Source organism: Pavona decussata, unplaced genomic scaffold (genome assembly GCF_977016875.1).
Source record: "Pavona decussata unplaced genomic scaffold, jaPavDecu1.1 SCAFFOLD_51, whole genome shotgun sequence".
Taxonomy (NCBI): Eukaryota; Metazoa; Cnidaria; class Anthozoa; order Scleractinia; family Agariciidae; genus Pavona; species Pavona decussata.
In genome coordinates this window covers 2,419,260-2,440,384 of record NW_028145473.1, presented here as the reverse complement: position 1 = coordinate 2,440,384, position 21,125 = coordinate 2,419,260, and the positions used below count along the sequence as shown (strand labels likewise).

Genomic DNA, 21,125 nt, shown 5'->3' with positions numbered 1-21,125 from the left:
TTCAGTCATTTCAAACTTATTAAAGCTATCCATGTAATCATATGGGTATACACCTTTCTTTGTCATCAAATTGAAATATTTATCCTTTTTGAAAAATTCTCTCGTGTATTTCAAAGCATCTTTTGGAAGATTGTTAACAAGATTAGCAAGTGATTGGCTCATAAACTGAAAACTGTCAATAAATACCAAACTATTTCCCAACATAACAGCCATATATTTTTCCATGTTATTTGGAATGGCATTGACATTCATTTGGCACTCCTCACCTTTTCCATTCACATATGTATGTTTTTTAACAATTTCACCAATCTGCTGCATCATAAAATGACTATCGTATCCTCTCAGATTATGAAAAACCACAGGTATCCTGTCAGTTAGTTTAAACGACAAATTGTAATCTTGATGCGCTGAACCTCTAAACAAACCTGTAATATGACAATGGTCCCTGACTCTTATATCTTTGTCATTATACGATATACCACAAATATGACACTTATCAGCTTTTTGAAATTCTTCTTCATCAACATTAGTCATTTTTAATGGCTTGTTGAATTTGTATTTGACAATGTTTTTGCAGTAACGTACTTCTTCTAACATTTTTTCCAAAAATTTGTAAACAGCATTTTCACCTCTATAATATGGAACATCCTTGGTATACTTATCATCGTAACAACAAACAACTTTATACCCATATCCACAATCTGTATGCTTTTGATAGGCATCTGTAAAAGATTTATCATTATTCTGTTGGCAACCATGTATCCGTTCTGTTAAAGCTTCAAAACCAGCATATATTACAAATGGAGCAGGTAATTGCTTGTGGTAATGGTTATATTTCAAAATGTTATGATCTTTACTTGGCATTTTAATAGCTTGTGCACCATTTATTACAATACAGTTTTTTTTTGTGGGCATCAAGCACATCTTTTGTGCTAAAACATTGTAAACAATGCATGCAGAAATGTTTCTTATTTTTATGCTTGGTTTGGTTAAACATGAATCTATGAAAATCTTTGATGTAAACAAAATGTTTATTCTCATTTTCAGATATAAGCAATAATTCCATATGATCTTCAAACTTTTCTTTTGAGACAAATAATGGATATGGTTGCTTATTCTCATAACCGAAAACATTGATATTGATTTTATTTTGTAATTCAATTTTATTTATCTGTTTGATGGATACAGGAAATACAACTCCATCATAATTCAATTCACAAACATATTTTCGGTCATATTTTTTTATACGCTGCGGGTCTTTATCCATCGGATTTAAATGACGAATGTGACACCATCTAAAACATTCATTGTCTTTATTCTGCAGATTGATTAATCCTTTTTTATTATGTTGTAATTCGATTGGTAGTTTCAGATATGATGAACCCTTTGTTGGTTTATAATGCACAATATTCAGATGATGATTGTCGATTGATTTGATGATCCATCCTGAACCCTCTGATATCCATTGAGCTATCTTATTCAAGATTTGCTCTTCAGACGACATTAATGCTTCAGTAATTTCTATTTGGTTGATGATCGTTTGAGCCTTACTGTTATAATAGGCTGCCTTAGATACAAATACATCACCTGTTGTTTTTTCAAACGTCACTTTTAGAGTTTCAATAAACTTTAGACCTTTCATGGATTCTAATATGTTTTTGATATAAAATCCTAGTTTTTGTCTTGTTTTTTGTGATTGAACTAATGGATCTTTTTCATCGATTATATTAACCTCATATGATTCAGTAAAACCTTTTAAAGCTTTATTCACTTGCTTTATTTTAGTGCGGGGAGGTGGAGCTGGCGTAATAATATTTTCCTCATATTCTTTAATCATTTGCTTGACATTTTTACGTGGTGCTGGAATAGGCTGCTTCATACTTTTTTTCGTCCTCGGGGCTGGAACTGGTTTGTTTCGTTCGATTAATTGCTTATTCACATCTATTAATTGCTTCACTTGTTTTGTTAATGCAGCAACATTCTCATTTTGCTTTGAAATGATTTGTAATAATTCAGATTTAGATAAATTTTTCATATTATATTGTATATACAATAATATCTCTTTAAGCCCTTTCTAAAAAAAATTTTTTAAAGAAAAAAGTAATCAAGTCACGTAACGAACCATCCACAGTTGATATTAATGTAACGGCTTCGCCTGAACCATATGATGATGCTATTACCCCCTCAGCCCATCTTCGCTTCGCTCCTCCTCCCACCGTAGCTTCGGGGGAGTTTTTAACGCTTCTCCATCCCCTGCTCGCGCTTTGCACTGCGCTGCCGAGAAGCTAAACTCCAGGCTTCGCCTGAACCATATGATGATGCTATTTCGTGAGCTTGTTATGATCATGTTTTGGTTTTGACTTAGCTCTTAAATTTTAGCGCAATTTTTTAAACGCACTTTTGCCATTATTTATATATAGAATTCCAAAAAATTTCTTTTGAAAATGCCTTGAGGAAATTTCGACTTGGAAAAATAATTGATTCTATTTTTTAAAAAAATATCAGCACAAAAATTAACCATATTTTGGAAAAAGCGTGAAAACCCTCATGTCCCATACTACTTTCCCTTGATTCAAATATCATCAATGAATGAATATTGGTAGGCAGCTTTCGGCCTAGGAATTTAGTTTTGCAGAGAACGTAATAAAAAAAATTCATGAGGCATATACAAACACAAATCTAAACTGAAAGAGTTCAGTCTAAATAGTTCGCTTGATGCTTTGAGTTGGATGCCTGCGAGTACATTAAAAGTCAGCATACATTTTCACACTACGCTATAACACGTTCCAGGCCTAGGGGTAGATGTTGTGATCACACTTGCTAAAAATTATAGTGAACAGGAACTGTGTTACTGAATACCTTAAGTACCTAGAAGCGCAGCTTGAAAGTTATCTAGACTTTATTTCATTTTCTTTATTCCCGGGCTTTTACAAGAAAGAACAAAACAAAACTGTAATTAAAATTACGTCTTGAACGCAGCGACCCAACGTAACGGTATCAAAAGTCAAGTGGATTATATTTCCTATGTAATAAAAGAAAAAGAAAATCGTTGAAAGCATAACCTACCATAAACCATACTCAGCATCTTCTCAACAAGAGCTTCACACTGATCTTCCCAGCTGTACTGCTCCTCATAGTTTGTTCGCAGTGTCGCAATCTCTTGAAGACGTTTTGCTCTGCTTTTCTGGCGAACAGACGCGATTGCCTTTGCCCATTCCCGAGGATTTTGAGACTCAACGACAACTGGTTCGCCCGATTGCAGATCAAGGAGTGCCTCTCCGAATCCTGAGTTGCTGCTGACGAGGATTGGAAGGCCAGCAGACAACGCTTCAAGGGCAGTTAGCCCGAAACCCTCTGTTCTGGAAGGCATGATTGCGAGGTCAACCTCACAAAACAGATCTTTCAAGCTCTCCCTGCTTTGAACAAATGTTCTTACAATCAGCTGATCTTTGGAAATGCCACACTGGAGCAAGCGGTCTGCAACTTCGTCTTGCCCTCCTTCAGGTGCGCCCACAAAAATTAGACAGTAAGAACTGTCCTTCAGCTCAGTTACTGCTTTTGCAGCAATGTCGTATCCCTTGAGACTAAAGTCTTCAGAATCACCACGGCCAAAAGTTAAAACCTTAAACTTGTTACCGTCTCGTGCGGCTTGCTCCGTCGTTAAAAAATCATGGGATGTGCCTGGAGTCAGCTGGATGATGTCTTGGTGTTTTTTGCAGGATCGTAGGTAGGATGAATACGCCTCCATCAACTTTGGCCCAACAGCCACAACAAGATCTGCTAATTTGCAAAGGTCTACTTCAGCTCTGTTCTTCTCGTCACCTTTGGCAACGGCCCCGTCGTAGTTCTTGTACATCCCGAGTTCTTCAGGTGCAGTGTGAACTACTTGTGCCCACTTACAACTGTGAGACTCTCTAATGATTTGGGCTTGTTTACCAAGCTTTGCTCCATGACCCAGTACGATATCAATGGCAAGGTCTTTTGGAGGACAGATCAACCAGTCAAGAGGATCTGGAAAGCCTGGAAGCCTCTGTGCTTCCCGAAGCGCAATAGTGTATCTTACAGCATCTCTTTTGTCTTCTTCACCACAGGCAAATTCTGGAACTAAGAACGTGACATCAACTTGGGGGTGTCTCGCCAGTGAGATGGCAAGCGTTCTGTTTATGGTTGACAAGCCACCCTTAGACGAACCCCACTCACTTGCCAAGAGAGTTACTTTCAACGCTTTGTCCGCAGTCTCTGCAAGAGTTTGTGCAGCTGCACCTTGGGATGTGGAGAGCATGATGGAAGGACACGATTCCTGTAATTTTCAAAAAATGGCCATTATCATGAGAAGACAAATATTCTTAAAATGTTAAAATGAATTTCAAAATATAGGGAAAATTTCGAAATAAATTTTAGAGCTCAGCTCCAACAAGATTTCATGATGATGACCAGTGACTGCTGCCTCAACTATAACTTTCGTTTCAGCTGTTCCTCTCGCTGCTCGCTCACTCTTCAGTGGAATAGATACAAGTACTTATTAATCCCCATCACAATTTACCTCTAGCTCTAGAAGGCTCGTTACATAAATGTACAGTGTTTGAGATAGAATATGGGTGGGAGAAAAGAAAATGTTGTCAATTACCGGCTTAATGTATTTTGAAGCATTTTATAGCAAAGATTTTTCTTTGAAATTCGAACATCTTGGGAAATGAACATGACTAACAAGATATTTTAGTGTACAAGGAAGGAAATAAGAAATAAGTGGAAGCAACGTTAGACTTGAGGTTTGAACTTCAAAGGAGCTGATAACCAGGAGAAAAAGTACACCAAAATTAAACAAGGCTCCTCGAGTAAAATTGCGAACAGGAACAGGGCCACCAATAAAATTGAAAAGTAACGTACGGTAACTAAGCATTTGCAGTTCAGGAATAAACAATAAGCAACATCTTATAAAGAGTCGTGTAAGGGAAAAAAATCTTTGCACCTCTGAAACAGGTGAGCACAGCGCAAACCAGCTTTGCCAACAGGAGCAAGTAAGAGTGAATGTCAGTAAATATCAAATAAGAAAAAATCGCGGTCACGGTCGAAAAATCGATTTGGCTCATATTTTGCCTACAGCAAGTTTAAGGTTCTAAAGAAAGCGAAATGCTATTAGTTTTTCGAAATATTCATTCTAATAGGAATAACTGGTTGAAAACGATCTGATCGAGTTTGTCTGAGCACCAATCCGAAATTTTGAACTTTTTGTCAGTTTGTCATAAGAACAATTTGTAACAGGTAGACTTTTGTGTTTATTATATGTAATCAAGAAATGTAGCTAGTTTTATTCTGCCCTCATTCCTAAATGAATATAGAACATATATAGAGGATATTACATGGCCGCGCGGAGATACGAAATTTCTCTTCGAGTGTTGAAAAATATTCCACGCGTGAGCGAAGCGAACGAGTGAAACATTTTTCAACATGAGAAAAGAAATTTCGTATCTCCAAGCGACCATGTAATTTTCTTTTTATTATGTAAAATCCTCACAATACAACGAGAGATGCTTTATTTTTTATTTCAAAAACTGAGGTTTGAAATTGAGTACATAAGCTACAGTCAGTTTTATATTTGTATCAATCGTAAACCAAGCCGAGTTATTTCAATACAAAATAAGACTTAAGCGAAAAGGCCACAAATAAAATCTTTATAAATAGAAAATGTATAAACCGGTAGGTCCCCGGTATAAACTAATGTATATTAAATATGGTTAGAAATTTGGCTAACAGTAACAAGTAAATCTGAACATACCGTTCTATTAAGCTTACTCCTGGCTTTCATCGCTTCTTTCAACTACCCTCACTTGCTTCCATTTCCTACTACTAATTTCAAATGTGCTTTCACGTTTACCAGGAGAAGTATTCTGCTGCAAATTTACATTTATGTTGAATGTTCCTCCAGCAATTGTTCCGGTTATTAATGATCCAAGCCCTGTTATAGGCATCTGAAGTCCTTCAGGGCAACGAATGCACTGATGTTCTTCCGTAGCAAGTTCGGTTGTACTCGTGGAGGCGCGTGGTTCTTGGTTGTCATTCTGGCCTCTGAACGACAAAATACTGGATATTTTTTCTTTTTGCTTGTCCGACAAGGATGAATAGTTGTTTACGGAATTAACATTCCGGTGTCCTGTGATCTGCATGATTTGCGTTGGAGGTATTTCGTTGTCATTCAACTTCTGTACGAGGTGCTTACGAGCACTATGGTTAGTCAATCGCTTGTTTTCTAGTCCAAGACGAGCCTCGTTTACCATGTCTTTTAGCAAACTGTTGAGCTTGTTTACCCCGATGGGTTGTGCTTTAAACCAAGCTCTTACTGTTAGGCTGGACGGCTGAAAATTATTCACCACCGAGTAAAATGAGGAGTCATCCGTTTTCATGCTTTCCGGGCGCTTGCTTGCATAAATTTTGTAAACACGAACTGGATCTCTCTCAGCTGGTAGATCAGGAGCTGAGTACATTCTAGGCTTAATCTTTCGCGTATCTGTAGGGTCAGAGCCAGTTCTAGTTTTAGTCTGCCTTTCAACCGAGTATTTTAAATACTCTTTTCCGTCGGGCGTTTGCTTGAGTTTGACATCTCCCCAGCGTAACTCTCTCTGTTCTTTGCCGCCGCGAAGGCCGAAATGAATGGTCGAATTCAGCCACAAAGTGCTTATAAAGGCTTGAGGGCTTTCAATCACTTGGCATTTGGAAGCATAAAGTTTTTCAATTTCCTCGTCTGTTAGGCTACCCGATGTGCTAGGCTTGTTTCCCAGTCCCTTGGCTTTTAGATCCTTTTGTTTTGCTTTGAGGGTAGCCATTGTAGTTTTAAACGCAGCGTCAGTAAAAATTGTGAAGCCGTAGTTCTGTTTGCTCAGATATCTCTGGATGCTTGAAAGAAAACTTCCCACACTTGTTGGTTCATAGTCAGAGCCATCTTTCTTTCTAACGCCAAAGATGAACTTCGAAAGGAGGTCGTTCAGAACTTGCGGCGAAAGCTCATGAACAGATGTTGAACCAAGTAAGCCAGGATTTGATGTCTATATGAAACTTTTGAATAACTCGACGTCGTACGCAGTTTTCCTCTTTGTATTCGGATTTTCTTTTTCTTCTACGAATTCGATCAGTTCCTGATCTGTGATCTCGACAAATCTGATAGTCTCCATTTTAGAATAAACTTAACTTCGACTCGCGAAAAGACAAACTCCAAAACTTCCAAAAGACCAAACGACAGCCAAACGACGGAAAACCTTTTCGGAAAACCACAAGTGCCTGACAGCGCGCGAAAATACTGCGAGCTGATTGGTCAAAAATGATATCACACATGTGAAAAATGATATCGTCACTGGCGGGATAGGGTTTTATCGATTTGCTAAAACTCGGTATACCACTAAATTTATATATATAAGATTTAACATTTTCATCCGTTCAGTCACACGCAAAAACTCTGCCGAAAAAGCTTAGCAGAAATATGTGTGCCTGGTAGTGCCTCAAATCTCCAAAATTAATAACAAAACATCTTCAAACATACTTCTACAAAGTTAGGCTTTTATTTCTCTGGGAACTTCGTATTTTTTGATGCGAGCGCCAACAGAATTTCACTAAAATTTGGTAACCAACGCAAGAACAAAATATGATAACATCAGCATTGACAAGGAAAAAAAACGGAAGCAAACAAATCTTTGCTTCACTTACATCCAGTCTCTTCCAAAACTCACACAAAACTAGATAGAATTTAATATCTAAAACATTGCACTTATGACAAATTGTTTTGACTGATTTTTTTAATTAAAGGCGTGATTGTCTCTATTCTTGTCCTAGAAAAAGTTCTGAAAATTTGAAACATATTTTTCAGAAAAAAAAAATATGTTAAATATAGATATCAAAATTAATAGGATGACTTAAACATTGTTTGAAGTCTAAATGTCCATTTGGGAAAGAAAACCGAACATCGGCATAAGTAAGCTATCTAATATTCGCATTGAAATTTACCACTGAACACTGATTAACGCACAGCGCGAACGGAAACTGCTTTGACTCTCACATTGAGAAAAGAACTGACCTCCCAATAAAAGCGCTTCTAAACATTCGTTTTGGCAAAATCACCGGAAATGAATGCAAGGCTGGTGTAGGATTAATTACAGTGTGCTCAAAATAACAACTTGATAATTACCCGGACTCGAGGAGTACATACGAGCCCCAAGCTGTTGACGAATTGGGCGAATTCTTGTTTTTATTTCCCGTTAATTTTCTGCAAAGGCGGTTATTAATATCCGGTTTTAATATCCGTAAGGTGACAAAAAACGAACTACATTGGCTCGGTCCTTAAATTACAGTACGGACCTCGAACTCGGTTAGTAAGAGGTATGTTTCAAGGAGAATCGTTAAAATACTTTTTACCCGGTTTCGTTGAGCGGTTATTTGTGAAGGCTTGCGAGCCCAAGTATTAATTATCTTTGGCTACGGATAGCCATGATAAAAATGGATTACAAGTTAACAACAAATTGTCCACGGTTTCAAGTTCTTACTTTGAGTATTGGAAAGATCACTTAAAGCTGATGATGGTTTGTTCTTTCTTCAAGATACTTTCGTCTTCACGATCTAAGAGCAATTTCACATCTGAGCGAGGGTACTATGGCCAATAATTTGCGATTTGTACAGTTTTCACCAAGAATGGCAAAATTCCAGTGGCAATACTTCTTAAACGAACTAACATGCCCCCCTTCCAAAAAATAAAGAAGAAAAGTGAAAAAAATAATACACCCCTGCCGGCGTTCCACTGGCAATCGTCTTACGCGTGATTCGGTTGCAAATCCCAACTGTTAAACAACTAAAAAAAAAAGCTTTGTTTTAAAATGATGATGATGATGATGATGATGACAAGTTGTTAAAGGTTTTGTCGCAAAAACATAAATAAATACTTGGAATTGTATTTATACTTTATAATAACCGTTAAAGTCCTGCTAGGCGATTGGTTCGTAGCTATTACGCTTGCTCACCATAGAGTCTCCAGTAGCTCAGTGGTTAGAGCATCCGACTAGATCACGGCGGGTCGTGGGTTCAAATCCCATCTGGGACTCGCATTTTTTCCGAGTCTTCGTTTCTCCCTTATTCACATTTAATAGTCTATCAGAGTACAGAAATTAAAATGACGTCAGATATAACGCGCACGCTTTCTCAACGGAAAATAAAACCACTTCCGTTCGTACGTTTTCTATCTTTTGTACAAAGCAAATCGACTCTTATTTTCTATGATCTATACCGTCTTATACACCATACTGACAACGCCAAAACCTGGCAGTGAAACCACTCGCCTGCGACTCGTAGATCCACTTGAGTTTTTAGAACACTTCATGACGTCAATTCATGGTCTATAAAAGTGTAGACCATAGAAAACTGCCGTCGATTTGTTAAATAGATCGTGGAGCGTAGTTAAATCTTTTGAAAACCAGCAGCATAGCACCTAGCGTCTTGTAACCCCTCTTCCGCCCCCCCCCCCCCTCCACTCTAAGGTAATTGTCAGGCATCGCATATCAATGACCGAAACCTATCAGCGTTTCGTTCGACGTTTTTACTAAAACGGAGGGCAAAAGACGTGATTCAGTTTGTTACACCCCTCCCATGTTAAGAAAAAACAACACACCCCACACTGTATATCTTGTGTAACTGTGGGGTAAACCTGTTTATTCGTTGGCTATATGGAACGGCAAATCCGCGATTAGTACAAAGGGTTTTCATCTCGCTCGTCTAAGCAGAATTACAGAACCGTTGATAGAGTGCTTCTGGTTATCAGAACTTTCGCATTCTATCAACCGATCAGCAAACGCGAGATATCTTCCCACAACCACCTTTCGTGGCATACAAACGCGACCTCCACCTAAGAAACATGCTTGTACACTCTAATGACCACTCCTCTACTGAGCAGTATAGATCACGTGCGTGTCAACATCCTCGTTGCCAAACCTGCCAGTACGTCAGCCCTGGATGCGAACTACCGAAAATGTGCACAATTTCAAGTCCTGGATGCGAACTACCGAAAATGTGCATAATTTCAAGTCCTGGATGCGAACTACCGAAAATGTGCATAATTTCAAGTCCTGGATGCGAACTACCGAAAATGTGCATAATTTCAAGTCCTGGATGCGAACTACCGAAAATGTGCATAATTTCAAGTTCGCCCAAACTGAAATTTGTATTTGTAGGGCGAGCCGTTTTTTAAATGCTTTTTCCGAAATCGATTTTCGGTCTGTGCCCGCGATTTTTTTTTTTTTACTTTTCTTTGATTTTTAGTAACATTCACTTAAGCCTACACAGCTCACCGAAACAACTTTAGGGATGTCAAGTCAATCATACGAATAAACATTGAATTGCACAGAAAGAATCTGTCGTGGTAAAAAGTAGTCTTTTACCTGATCTGGCTTAAATAAATTAAAGGAACTGACATTTCATTTACGACAAACTAAACTGAACGGCACAACTTTGCTGTTGCTGCTGTCGTCTAAATTTCCAAAATCTTTATTAGGGTCACAGAAGAAGCGAGAAGAAAGACAAGTTTTTGGAAGATTGAAATAAAGCGTTCACGTAAACAGCCGCACGAAATTTCTCATTCTATTGCAATATCTAATACAGAATAAAAGATAGGTCTCTAGTCTTTCGTACGAAAACAATGCATGGGTCTACAAAAACCACTGGTTGCACTCGAGTTCTTCTCTAACGTACACTAGCAGTTTCTCGACACTTCAGGCGTGTATTTGTTTCTCAGAAAAATTACATGAAAAGCGCCTTTTAAGCTTTGTTGTGCAGTCATCGTAGAGCAGCGTTGTTTTGTATTACTTCGTATGCTTTGTAACTGTTCTTGCTGTTGTGAGAAAATTTTAAATTTAGCTCCTAAAGTATACTATGAGACCTATGATACCTACAAACGATTTACCATGATGAACCATGATGAAGACTTTCAGCAACCTTATCAGGAGTGAAGGAAATGTTTGGGAGGCAGTCCCCCGTATGCGTACTCTGGCCTTGCTTCAGTAAATGCGGGGATCTGTAACTTGTATTTGTACACGCACAGTACATGTTGTGAAGTGCGTTTGAATTTTTTTACCTAGATAATGCGCCATATAAATGTAATTAGTACATATCTAACCTGGTTTGTTGTCTGAGGAAACCATTTTTCCAGCCCACGAACTAAAAGTTCTGTATCATGGACTCTATCATGCTTCATGCAAATCAGCCGCAGCTTTCGTTTTGTTTCAAAAAGATGCAAACATTCCTCGTGGATACATGAGACTTGGTGGTGGGTTGGACATTCATTCTGACAGTAAGGACATGCAACACATGATTTATACTGCAATCCATTCAGATATGGCAGCTCGTGGGACAACTTTTGTAAGGTGTCTTCGATGAACACACGGACGCACACTGCTACCTCAAACAATTCTTGCAATGACACCTCTTCATCTTGGCTTCTTTGCCTCAGGACAATCTTGATAAAGCTCTTCTTGCAAAGAAGAATGAGATCGTAGATTAACTGCCTCGCAATAACAAACCTGGCACCATTTTGGTACAATATGGGTAATGGTGTCTGCCATGTTTCGCAGCACCAAGAAATGGATCTAGAAACAAGCTGAATGAAGAGACCATGGGGAACAAAACCATCCTCAAACTGAAGGTACAGTGGGCAGGGATCTGACGCAGATGGCTCTAATTTCAACAGATCTTCGGGTGACGACTTGAGTTGTGCTGGCACGAAATACTTGACACCAGTAGCCGTGGATGAAAACTTGGCAATCAAACCAAACTGCTCCATCATGCTTAAAATATTGTCCTTGACCACACCTTGTTGGATAAACTTGGAAAACACATGGTCAACGAGTTCCATGCTGAGGAAACCAGTTCTCTCAAGTTCCCGCCAGTGCTTGGAACGCAGCGGTTCCTAACAGAAAAAAAGAACCTGTAAAATTATTCCCAAACTCTAAAAGAGCTAATTTCCGATTAACGGAGACATATAAAAATACAATACTTTTTAGCGTTTCACATTTAATTTGTTTCGTTAGATTCCTGAGAGAGAAATACGAGTCAGTAGTCATGGATTTTAAAGAAAACAATTAAACCATAAAGGCATACTAAGCGGCCTTTTTATGCTCCATAGTACGCATCGTAGATTTTTTTAAGCCTTTTCCACGGCATGATTGAGCTTATTAAATAGTTTTAGTCAGAAAGATAGCGTGATCTTGTTTTGGCAACCTCCCGTTACCCTCCTTGACGTCATACCGGAAGCTGCTTATGATAAGGGGGCAGCAAAATTTCTTACAGTGTTAAACCATCTACATGCAAGGTCCATAGCGCACCGATATTAACAACCAAACGACTTTACAAGGTGAAAAGCAAACAACTTCAGACGTTTCTCTATCGTATTTTCACGTTCAATTTCGCCCGAAATCCTTGCTAACTTGAACCACAATCTCGATCTATTCGAGCCCTTAAACTTAGCTCTTTTCTCCCCAAAATAAATAATAATAATAATAATAAATAATAATAATAATAATAATAATAATAATAATAATAATAATAATAATAATAATAATAATAATAATAAAAACGCAAGGAGTTCATACGTATTTCACGTTCATGTTATCGGATAGTGAGCTTGGGCTGCCATTGTATTACCTACTATTCGGTAAAAAAAGAAACGGTTCTTCCGTCACGACCAGGACTTGAACTCCATGACTGTTTAACCGAGTGACAAAAAGATGTATGGAGTGACTGACAAAAAGGAAAAAGAAAGAAAAGGATAGCCACTTCTTCAATCAGCCTTCACGGTACTGGGTGTCGCCCGCTTAAGTAACCTTGTATCCTCATCATTGCTGAACAAGCTTTTTAGACCCTTTCAGAAACTAGAATTTTAAGAAATGTCCTGCCAACAAAGCATTCACGAACTAAATCCGACTTTTGCTCTGCTAAACATACGCGAAACAAGATCGTTTGTTCAGTTTAATCTTCCTTTTCCTTGAGGTTCCCTGCAGTTTCCTTGACAGTCATGTTTTATGTTCCACAAAAAACGAGTACCCTTCATTTGACGCCTACCGGACTTGCCATGCCTTCAGTCACGGAAAACTCGATGAAAATTGATTACAATTTATGTTTCCTTAAGCAATAGCACTTAATAAGATTCACTAGCTGTTCTAACAGTACTTCGTGAGCAAGATAAAACATAGCTCCACTTTGACCAAAATACATAAGACATAGCCCCTTTTAGGGTACCTAACTCACTGATAACCTCGCCCATGAAAACAGTAAAACTTATTTGCAGATTCTCTAATATTCAACACATTCATATAACTAATAATAATAAGAGTATTATCGTTTGTCTCACGATGTAGTCATATCACTTTGAGATGTAAATGGCGACGTTTCAACTACTTAATGCTACTCTTCATCAGGCGATGTGGTAGACTGGCAAGCGGCACCATTTATATCACGATGGCTGCCTGTTGTTGGAGCAGTTCGATTAAGTATTAAATGAAGTAAATTTGGTGATAACACAAAAAAATTAATAATAATAATAATAATAATAATAATAATAATAATAATAATAATAATAAAAACATCTGTCATATTACTTCAGCAACAAGATTTAGCTGTTGCTTAGGTCAAAATTCTTGGAGAAAATATGAAGTTTCTTACCGATTTTTCAAAAGGAGGAATGGTGATCAAATTCTTGAAGAGGTCTATCAGCCATTGGGCCTTCAGTATAACTGTGCTTTGGTGTTTGACGATCACACCAAGGTCATGATAGAAGTTCAGCATTGTGTGAAATTCATCATCGTCTTCTATCAAGCAATCGTCCTTGGCATAGAACTGAAGCTGGTCCACGTTTGTGTGATAAGTGTGTTGAGCTACCAAACGTTCAATCACCCTTTCAAAATTTACCCACCTAAAAAGTTTTCAAGAAGCAAGTGTAATAAATATAGAATGAGATCAGATAAGAACATAGTGTAGTTAAGATACAAAAATCTGTTCATTTGTAATTCCTATATATGTATATGGCCGCAAGTGAGCTAGTAATACTACTTAAAGAGGGTTGAGTGACAAAGCAGAAATGCCAAATTACAAAAGTAATGGTTAAAATTATGCCCTACTACTATTTCTCTATCCTAAAGTGCACTGGCATCGTTAGGGAAAAACAGATAAATTGTGCCGTGCAGCATGTAAGTAATTTCATTCCGATCACTGTAACAAACCTGTAGCTTTCGTAACACTTTCCGAGTCTAGAGAACACACTTCCAAGAATTAAATCACATAAACACTCACAGTCTTCTTTTGGCCGAATTCTATTCTATGTAACAATTCATAGAGACTGTTGCGTTCGAATGATCTCGGGCTGCCATTAGACCCAGTCAGCGATCTACTTAAAATCTAACCTAACTCATTTTAAACAGGCTTGTCATTGATTTGACGCTAAAGTTTTTCGCGGAGGTAACTGGAAACCGCGCAAGAAAAATCTCTGGAACCAAGGGTACCCAACCTGTTATGCTAAGGCAATATAAAGGCAATAGTGTAAGGTACCTAACGGTACGGCTACATGAACATAACACTGATAATAATTCTACCAACAGTTCAACACTTACATAGGGAGAATTTTGATTGCTGTATAATGTACCTCCTTCTACCAACCATATAACATGCCGGGTTGAGGGTAAACGTTGATCAAATAAGTATTATTTCACGAAACAACAACTTCAGCTAAGTAAGTTTGCTGGTCTACAGAAATACAATAAAATTCAAAAGAATTCTCAATGTTATAAACTGCGTTACCTGCTTGGTATTTTCTCTCCCATGTATGGTTCTTGTCTCAACACTTCCATGATTTTAGAACGTAGGGCATCAATTCCATCACCACCATCACTGCTGCTGCTGTCACAGTCTTGCTCTTTAAAGAAAAATGACAAATAAGTATCGCATTAACTGTCCATGTCTTAAAAACAAAATGTCATTGTAATTTGTCCGAAAAAAAAGGCCCTGTGGAATTCCTAAATTACGAAACTATACAAAAACAAATTTGAAAAATATTATAGCACTAAACAAAGAAGTGCATCCGTTGCGGTAATAATTCAACTCACTTTAAACTTGCTTAAAACTTGATTCGAGCAACAAGCACTTTGTTTTAGCAAAACAATATAAGCTTATGCAACCACTGCCGGCAACGTTTTTCGGTTTTTCTATCAAATACATGTTGCATATTTTCATTGTGCAATTGAATGGCGAGCACATTTCTTATCCGAAAGCTCAAATACCTTGGTGAGGCCGTGTAAAACTGAAGACAAATAACAGTTTTGAACCAAAGTTTGCAAAAAACCAAACGAAGCCTGTCAAAACGCAGAGAAAAAAAAAACAGAAAAAACGAAAGCCACATCACAAATTTTGTATGTTTATGACAGTTTTCAGGTGTGTGAAGCAGATAGCAAGCTTTGTGTTTTACAACATTCCCGTGTGGGAATCCAATAAGTCAGATACCTGCCCGATGTTTCGTTTAAAATTCCCAACAGAGCTGACATTCTTTGCTTTTATATGCTTAATCAAAAGCATAGGCCAAGTCCAAATTATAGCATACAACCTCTGTGCCACGAGACATTATCTACTTAAACAAACGCATATAATTACCTTAAAAGGCTTTACCTGCTTGTTGTCTTCCTCGTGGTTTCTGCTGAAAGAGTGTCTTGATCTGGTGTAACAGTGATTTCTTACTTTGTGTGTTACCACGTGTGTTATCAACGGTAAAGAGTGGCCGAATAACATGTTTGTCGTATTCCGTTCCAAACATTTTCTCCTGTATCTGTGTCGTCATAGTCTTAGTCTCCTCAAATGGTTTGTCAGCGTGTGTACCTACAATCAACACTGGAGGACGAAGATAACACAACTTTCCGTCGGTGTTGTCAACCATTCTTTCTCCTGTTGGTGTGATACGATGAACTGTAACAAGCCACGATAGCAAGTTCTCCAAATTTGTTTCACCAGTTGGGTTTTCCAAATGAACATCATGGATCCCTTGTCTAACACAGGGTTCAGCAAGCTCGTTAAGCGGCTTGCTGAGGTTGTGTACCAAAACATACACTCCTCGTGGTGACAAAAACACAGGATGGGATGCATAGTAAAGGTGCTGTCCTGCAAAATCCCACAAATCTACTGTTGCAATCGATTGTGGCTCATTCACTTCTGTAACAGCTTGTTGGCCTCTAAGAAGCATGTTTTTCAAACACTCATTGGCGTGTTCTGTGACATCATCTGGTGGCAAAGACGTATCACTCATTGATTCACGCTCTACAACTGTTCTTGTTGGATCAACATTGACGACATCATCAGGACGTCTGTTTTCTTCTGTTTCTACCTACAGTCAGAATCCGTTTATAAGCGGCTTGATTTATTTTCACTTTAAAAAACATTAATAATTCATAAGCCCATTGACCTATCAAATATGATCACTAAAATATCACGTGCAGTGGTTTTAAAACCGGATAAAACCTCTTCCTTATAGGTATGCGGTGTTTATTAAAATAATGTTTTTCTCGTAAGCTAATTTCCACCTTCACAAAAGCATCATTGTTATGAACTCTCTTGACACACGCTTTTCCAGGAATGTTTTTTAAGCCGCTCAAAAAACTCCCAGCAAGTGTTTTATCGGGTCTAAAACCACTCCGCTGCACCTCGTGGTTTTAAATCCCGATAAAACACTGCTGCTCGTGTTTTAAACATTACTGTACGCTCCTCAGATTTTTTAAACTTATCCTCCGTTCGCGATTGAGCTTATTGAGTAGTTTAAGTCAGAAAAATAGCGCGATATTGTTTTCCATGACCCTACGTTACGCTAGCTGAAGTCATACCGGAAATTGATTATGGTAACGTATTAACTGAGCCATAACGATACAGGCCTGACTCATGTTTACCTTACTTGTTTCATAGCGTCAAACCCCTCACCAGAATAAAAACCTACGGAGGTCTATACATCGATTTCACGTTCATCGGATAGTGAGCTTCAACCTTGGGTTGCTAGAGTATTAACAAGTTTTTGTTCGAAAAGAAATGTTATCCCCGTCGTGGCCGAGGCTCGGCTGATTTAAGGTTATGAACTTTCGGGTTCGCTGGCCAATTTTTCCCGAGAATCTGTCCCTCAAAGCGTAATTTCTTCGCCTTGAACTCTCAAATTTCCACCGTTTAAACTGTCGAGTACTTCTTAGAAGTTATTCTTTCGATTAACCACGTCAAAAAAGTTTGTTTTCTTTCCTAAACGGCATATTTATACAGCCTTGAAAATTTAACGAATATGGCCACCATTCCCACTGACTGATGGACTCCACTAGACGAAATCCTTCCTATAGGCCTCACTAGGCCAGGACCTATAAATCGGTACGCCGGATAATGGTTCTGATTGGGCCGCGTTTGCTACAGACAATTGACTCAAAAAAGAAGACATGCAAAAATATCCCTTTTAGGGGAGAGGAGAGTTCAATCCAGGTTTAATAGGTATAATTAATTTATTTATTACAATTTGTGACTAGAATGAAGAACAAGAGACGCCACCGAAACCTTGACGCGGTCTACCCCAGGGCATCGCGCGTAACAAGTCGAAACTTTCTGCCTCATCAACCTGTTGTGTTGGTCAAATGTAAGGGTCAGACAGAACGATTGACTCCTTATTTCAAAAGAAAGGAAAACGTATTTTAGTTGACACAAAAATTGACATCAGTGTTGATAGTTTTTCACGCATTTCTAGCCATTTAAGAAGACTTTTTAAAGTTTAAATTTTTTAGGGGGAACATGCCCCGGGCCCCCTAATTGTCTCACGCTAGCGCCTTTGGTTTAGCCCCACACCCAACTCCAAAACCCGTTACGCGAGCCCTGTTTCGTGACATACAGTGCAATCATAAAAAAGACAAAATCAACCTACACATATTCAGTAATTTTAGATCTAATTTGTATGTGCCAACCTGATTCCTGAGAGATGCTGTATCAGAATCTATCTTTGTTTCCACTTTCGATTCTTCTCTGGACAGTTCGTCTCCTGATTCCGTTGTTGATAGTAATGAGATGTATCTTTCTGCTGCTAACAATCTTGAAATATCCCTAGAAACGTCTGACAACACTGTATTGGTCTCTTGAGTGGGTTTCCAGGATTTAATATGGTCAACTTCAATTTCAAACTTTGAAGGATCAATTGCAATTCCATCGGTACTTTCTTCTCTGGGGTCAAACGGCAGACCCAAGAGGGACTTCTTCAAACTAGTTTTCCCAGCACGATCTTGGCCAATGAGCAATACTCGGCCACGGTACACTTTAACAAATCCTTCTCTGAGTACCTTTTCATAAAGCAGCCTTGCTTTTTCTCCTCGCGCTCGAATCTCTGCAGGGACTACAACTGTAAGGGAATCAAAGTGACACTATCGTTTACTCGAAGATATGGCGATGTTAGTGGCCTTTGATGCCTTGGCTTTAACTAAAAGGTGGCTTCAATGCATGATAGTTTGAAATGGTCTTTGAAATGTAATAGTGACGGTCATGTATTGCAAAGACGCTCTTTGGGCTCTTCACATGTTTGTCCCCCACCGGAGCTTGGTGGGGGGAGGAATGCGTTACGAGCGCAAGCAGGGTCTTCGCCATTACTTTACCACGGGAACGCTTATAGGAAGTTTTCAATGAAACGCCTAAACCAGCTTTCCCTGAAGGGAGAAGGAGAGAGACCTCTGCCGGCCCCCGACGTGTTCTCTCATGTAGCCGCCGACCAGATTTTTGGTCGAAACTGACCAGTTTTTAAAACCGGTTTCCGTAAATGTGTAATACGCATGCTCTGTTCAGATTTTACGCTGGAAATCTCTAAGTCCACAGTTGTTATGGCTTCCGCTAGTCAGGCACAAGTTTCGCACTTCAATTAATACGCGTTTGCCATCTTCAAAATCCTTACTTCGCTTGATTAACGCGATTCTACCTTGCGAAAGCATTTTTTACAGAGCCGTGAAGATTTCTTTTGAAAGTCACGAGTGTTATCCAAAAAAACCGCAGACCATAGCTTTTCAATCTTCTCATTTAGCGCTTGCCAGGTGTTCTGGCCGCTTAACTTGAAATGTACTCCGCACAAAAGGCAGTTTCCATCTTTGTCTACAGCTGCTGGTTTTACTGGTGTCCGTGGAGAATTATGCTTTTTGGATTTGCGATGTCGTTGAGGGGTCCGCGGCAGTTCCACATACAGCTGACAGTAATTTCACACATCGCCCTACCGAGGCTGCTGTTTTGCGCGCAAACCGCTTTGCGAAGCTCTTGTTACATGCGGCTAAAATGTCAGTCGTTGCCAGGAAACACTAGCGCATGCGCGACAGAAGATTCCTTCTTGCCACCAGAGACCTCTGCCAGCAGGAAAAAAACAGCTGTGAGAGGCTTAAGTTCTGGTACCATTTCTTAATCTTTTAAAATACATATATTTCAGATCTTTACTAGTAAAAACACTGGCTTTTTTGCCTCGAAGGCCGTAAGCGAGACCCAAATCCGGCATTTACACCCCAAGCGAGACGAGCATCGTCCCCCCACCCCCCTGCATTTCATATGGGAGTTTGTGACCTTTCATTAAATTATCCGGAATTTTTTTTTACTACAGGCACATACAAAAGATATTTACGAATAATTCCGCTACGCTCAAGACGAAATAATTGAAAATGTTCTTTGCTGCACGCGGGTCGCTTCAGCCTACAGAAATATAATTGTTGACCATTGTTATCAGCGATGTAATTACCACTTTCTGCTTCATTTTCCCGTTTTGCTAGTCTCCGATTTCATTTCGTTTGGCATATTTTCATTTAAATCAGGGAATTTAAACCTTCTTTGGCTTTCAGTTAACTCGCCGTTTTCCAGATCCGTTAGCTATCCGTTCGGTACCTGTCCGTTTTTTTATGGATTACTTTTATCTTACGCAGCGAAATCATTTAAATATTGCATCGAAATCGCTTTCGGTAAGCTATGCGAACTACGTATGAGGGACACGAGCATGTGAATGTCAGTGTGCATATTTTCCTCTAGCTGATGAAGTCACAACTTAACTTTTTAATTCATGAGTCTTTTCACGTCATAAATTTATTTATTTTTGTGCTTTACAAAAACGAAGCCGAAACTTTTAATAAGCTGATAGCATTCAGTGTTCAAGTGTTCTGTTGCTGCTTTAAAATGACCAAGCTGAAACGAAAAATCTTCAAACTCAAAACCGATCCATTCGACCAAAAATATCCGGAAATTCTGGTACAAAATCAAATGGAACGGCAATTTTCCAAAAAGTCAGTTCGTTACGAAATCTTTTGGCATTTCAATTCGATCAGACACCCGGCGCTAGCTACTCCAGCAGTGATCGACGTTTACAAATGAAATGTGTTTGTCATTTTGTTTGTTAAATTTTATTGAACGCTTAGTTACAGATTTATTTTGACTACACAATAATACTAATGAGGTTTTTTTTTTTATGTTTAGCAGTCCTTCTATTGATAAGGTAGAGACGACAATTACTAACCGCCTCTACTGAGGATTTGTCACGTCTGACTTGCAGTCTAGCTGTACACATTTTTATTGTCATATACTTACGAAAAGCAGGAGATAAATGTTTTCTAAACTCAGAAGAGGTCGGTACGCTTTTCCTTAAAATCATTATGCATAATAAATCTTTTAATTACCTTGCCTTTATGAAACAAGGTTCTGAGGAATTCTAGAAGGTTCTCTGTCGTTACGGCGAGCGCGTTTATAATTGTGAATGTACTTTGTTCTTGATCTGGAGATACCATGGATTGCTGATCAGTTTTTCTTGCATCGTCAATAACTCGGTCTTTCGACTGCTCGCCATACTGGTTGGCCACACAAGTACTCTCGTTTAGCAGCATGGATTGATCGGTTATGTCACTGTCACATCACTAATGTTGTTCAAGTTCGATTGAATTGACTTTCGTGACTCAGATTGCTTGACTTCGTAATACCTTTGATAAACATTAGCCATACTTTGACAGCTTTGAGGTCACTCTCCAAATGGAAATCACTTTCCAAATGGAATTTATTAATCCCCCGTGCGCTTAGGGGATCGACAGGGACTTCTGTCTTCTCACCTA

General features: G+C 38.7%; 1 protein-coding gene across 9 annotated transcripts in view; it reads right to left on the bottom strand.

Moving 5' to 3' along the window:
* Nucleotides 1–21,125, bottom strand: part of LOC146481049 (uncharacterized) — a 418,045-nt gene that overhangs the window by 204,366 nt on the left and 192,554 nt on the right. For 7 of the 9 annotated variants that reach the window (XR_014864519.1, XR_014864520.1, XR_014864518.1 and 4 more), the window contains exons 7-12: nt 17,982–18,409; nt 15,676–16,384; nt 14,815–14,929; nt 13,684–13,933; nt 11,144–11,932; nt 3,067–4,300 (exon numbers count right to left, since the gene is read on the bottom strand). Coding sequence is in view for 6 of the 9 variants with exons in the window: in XM_085108736.1 (XP_084964862.1) it covers nt 3,067–4,300; nt 11,144–11,932; nt 13,684–13,933; nt 14,815–14,929; nt 15,676–16,384; nt 17,982–18,409 (3,525 nt within the window). In the remaining 3 variants the exon portion in view is untranslated. The remainder of the gene's footprint in view (nt 1–3,066; nt 4,301–11,143; nt 11,933–13,683; nt 13,934–14,814; nt 14,930–15,675; nt 16,385–17,981; nt 18,410–21,125) is intronic. The other 2 variants (XM_085108733.1, XM_085108734.1) reach the window with 1 other exon arrangement.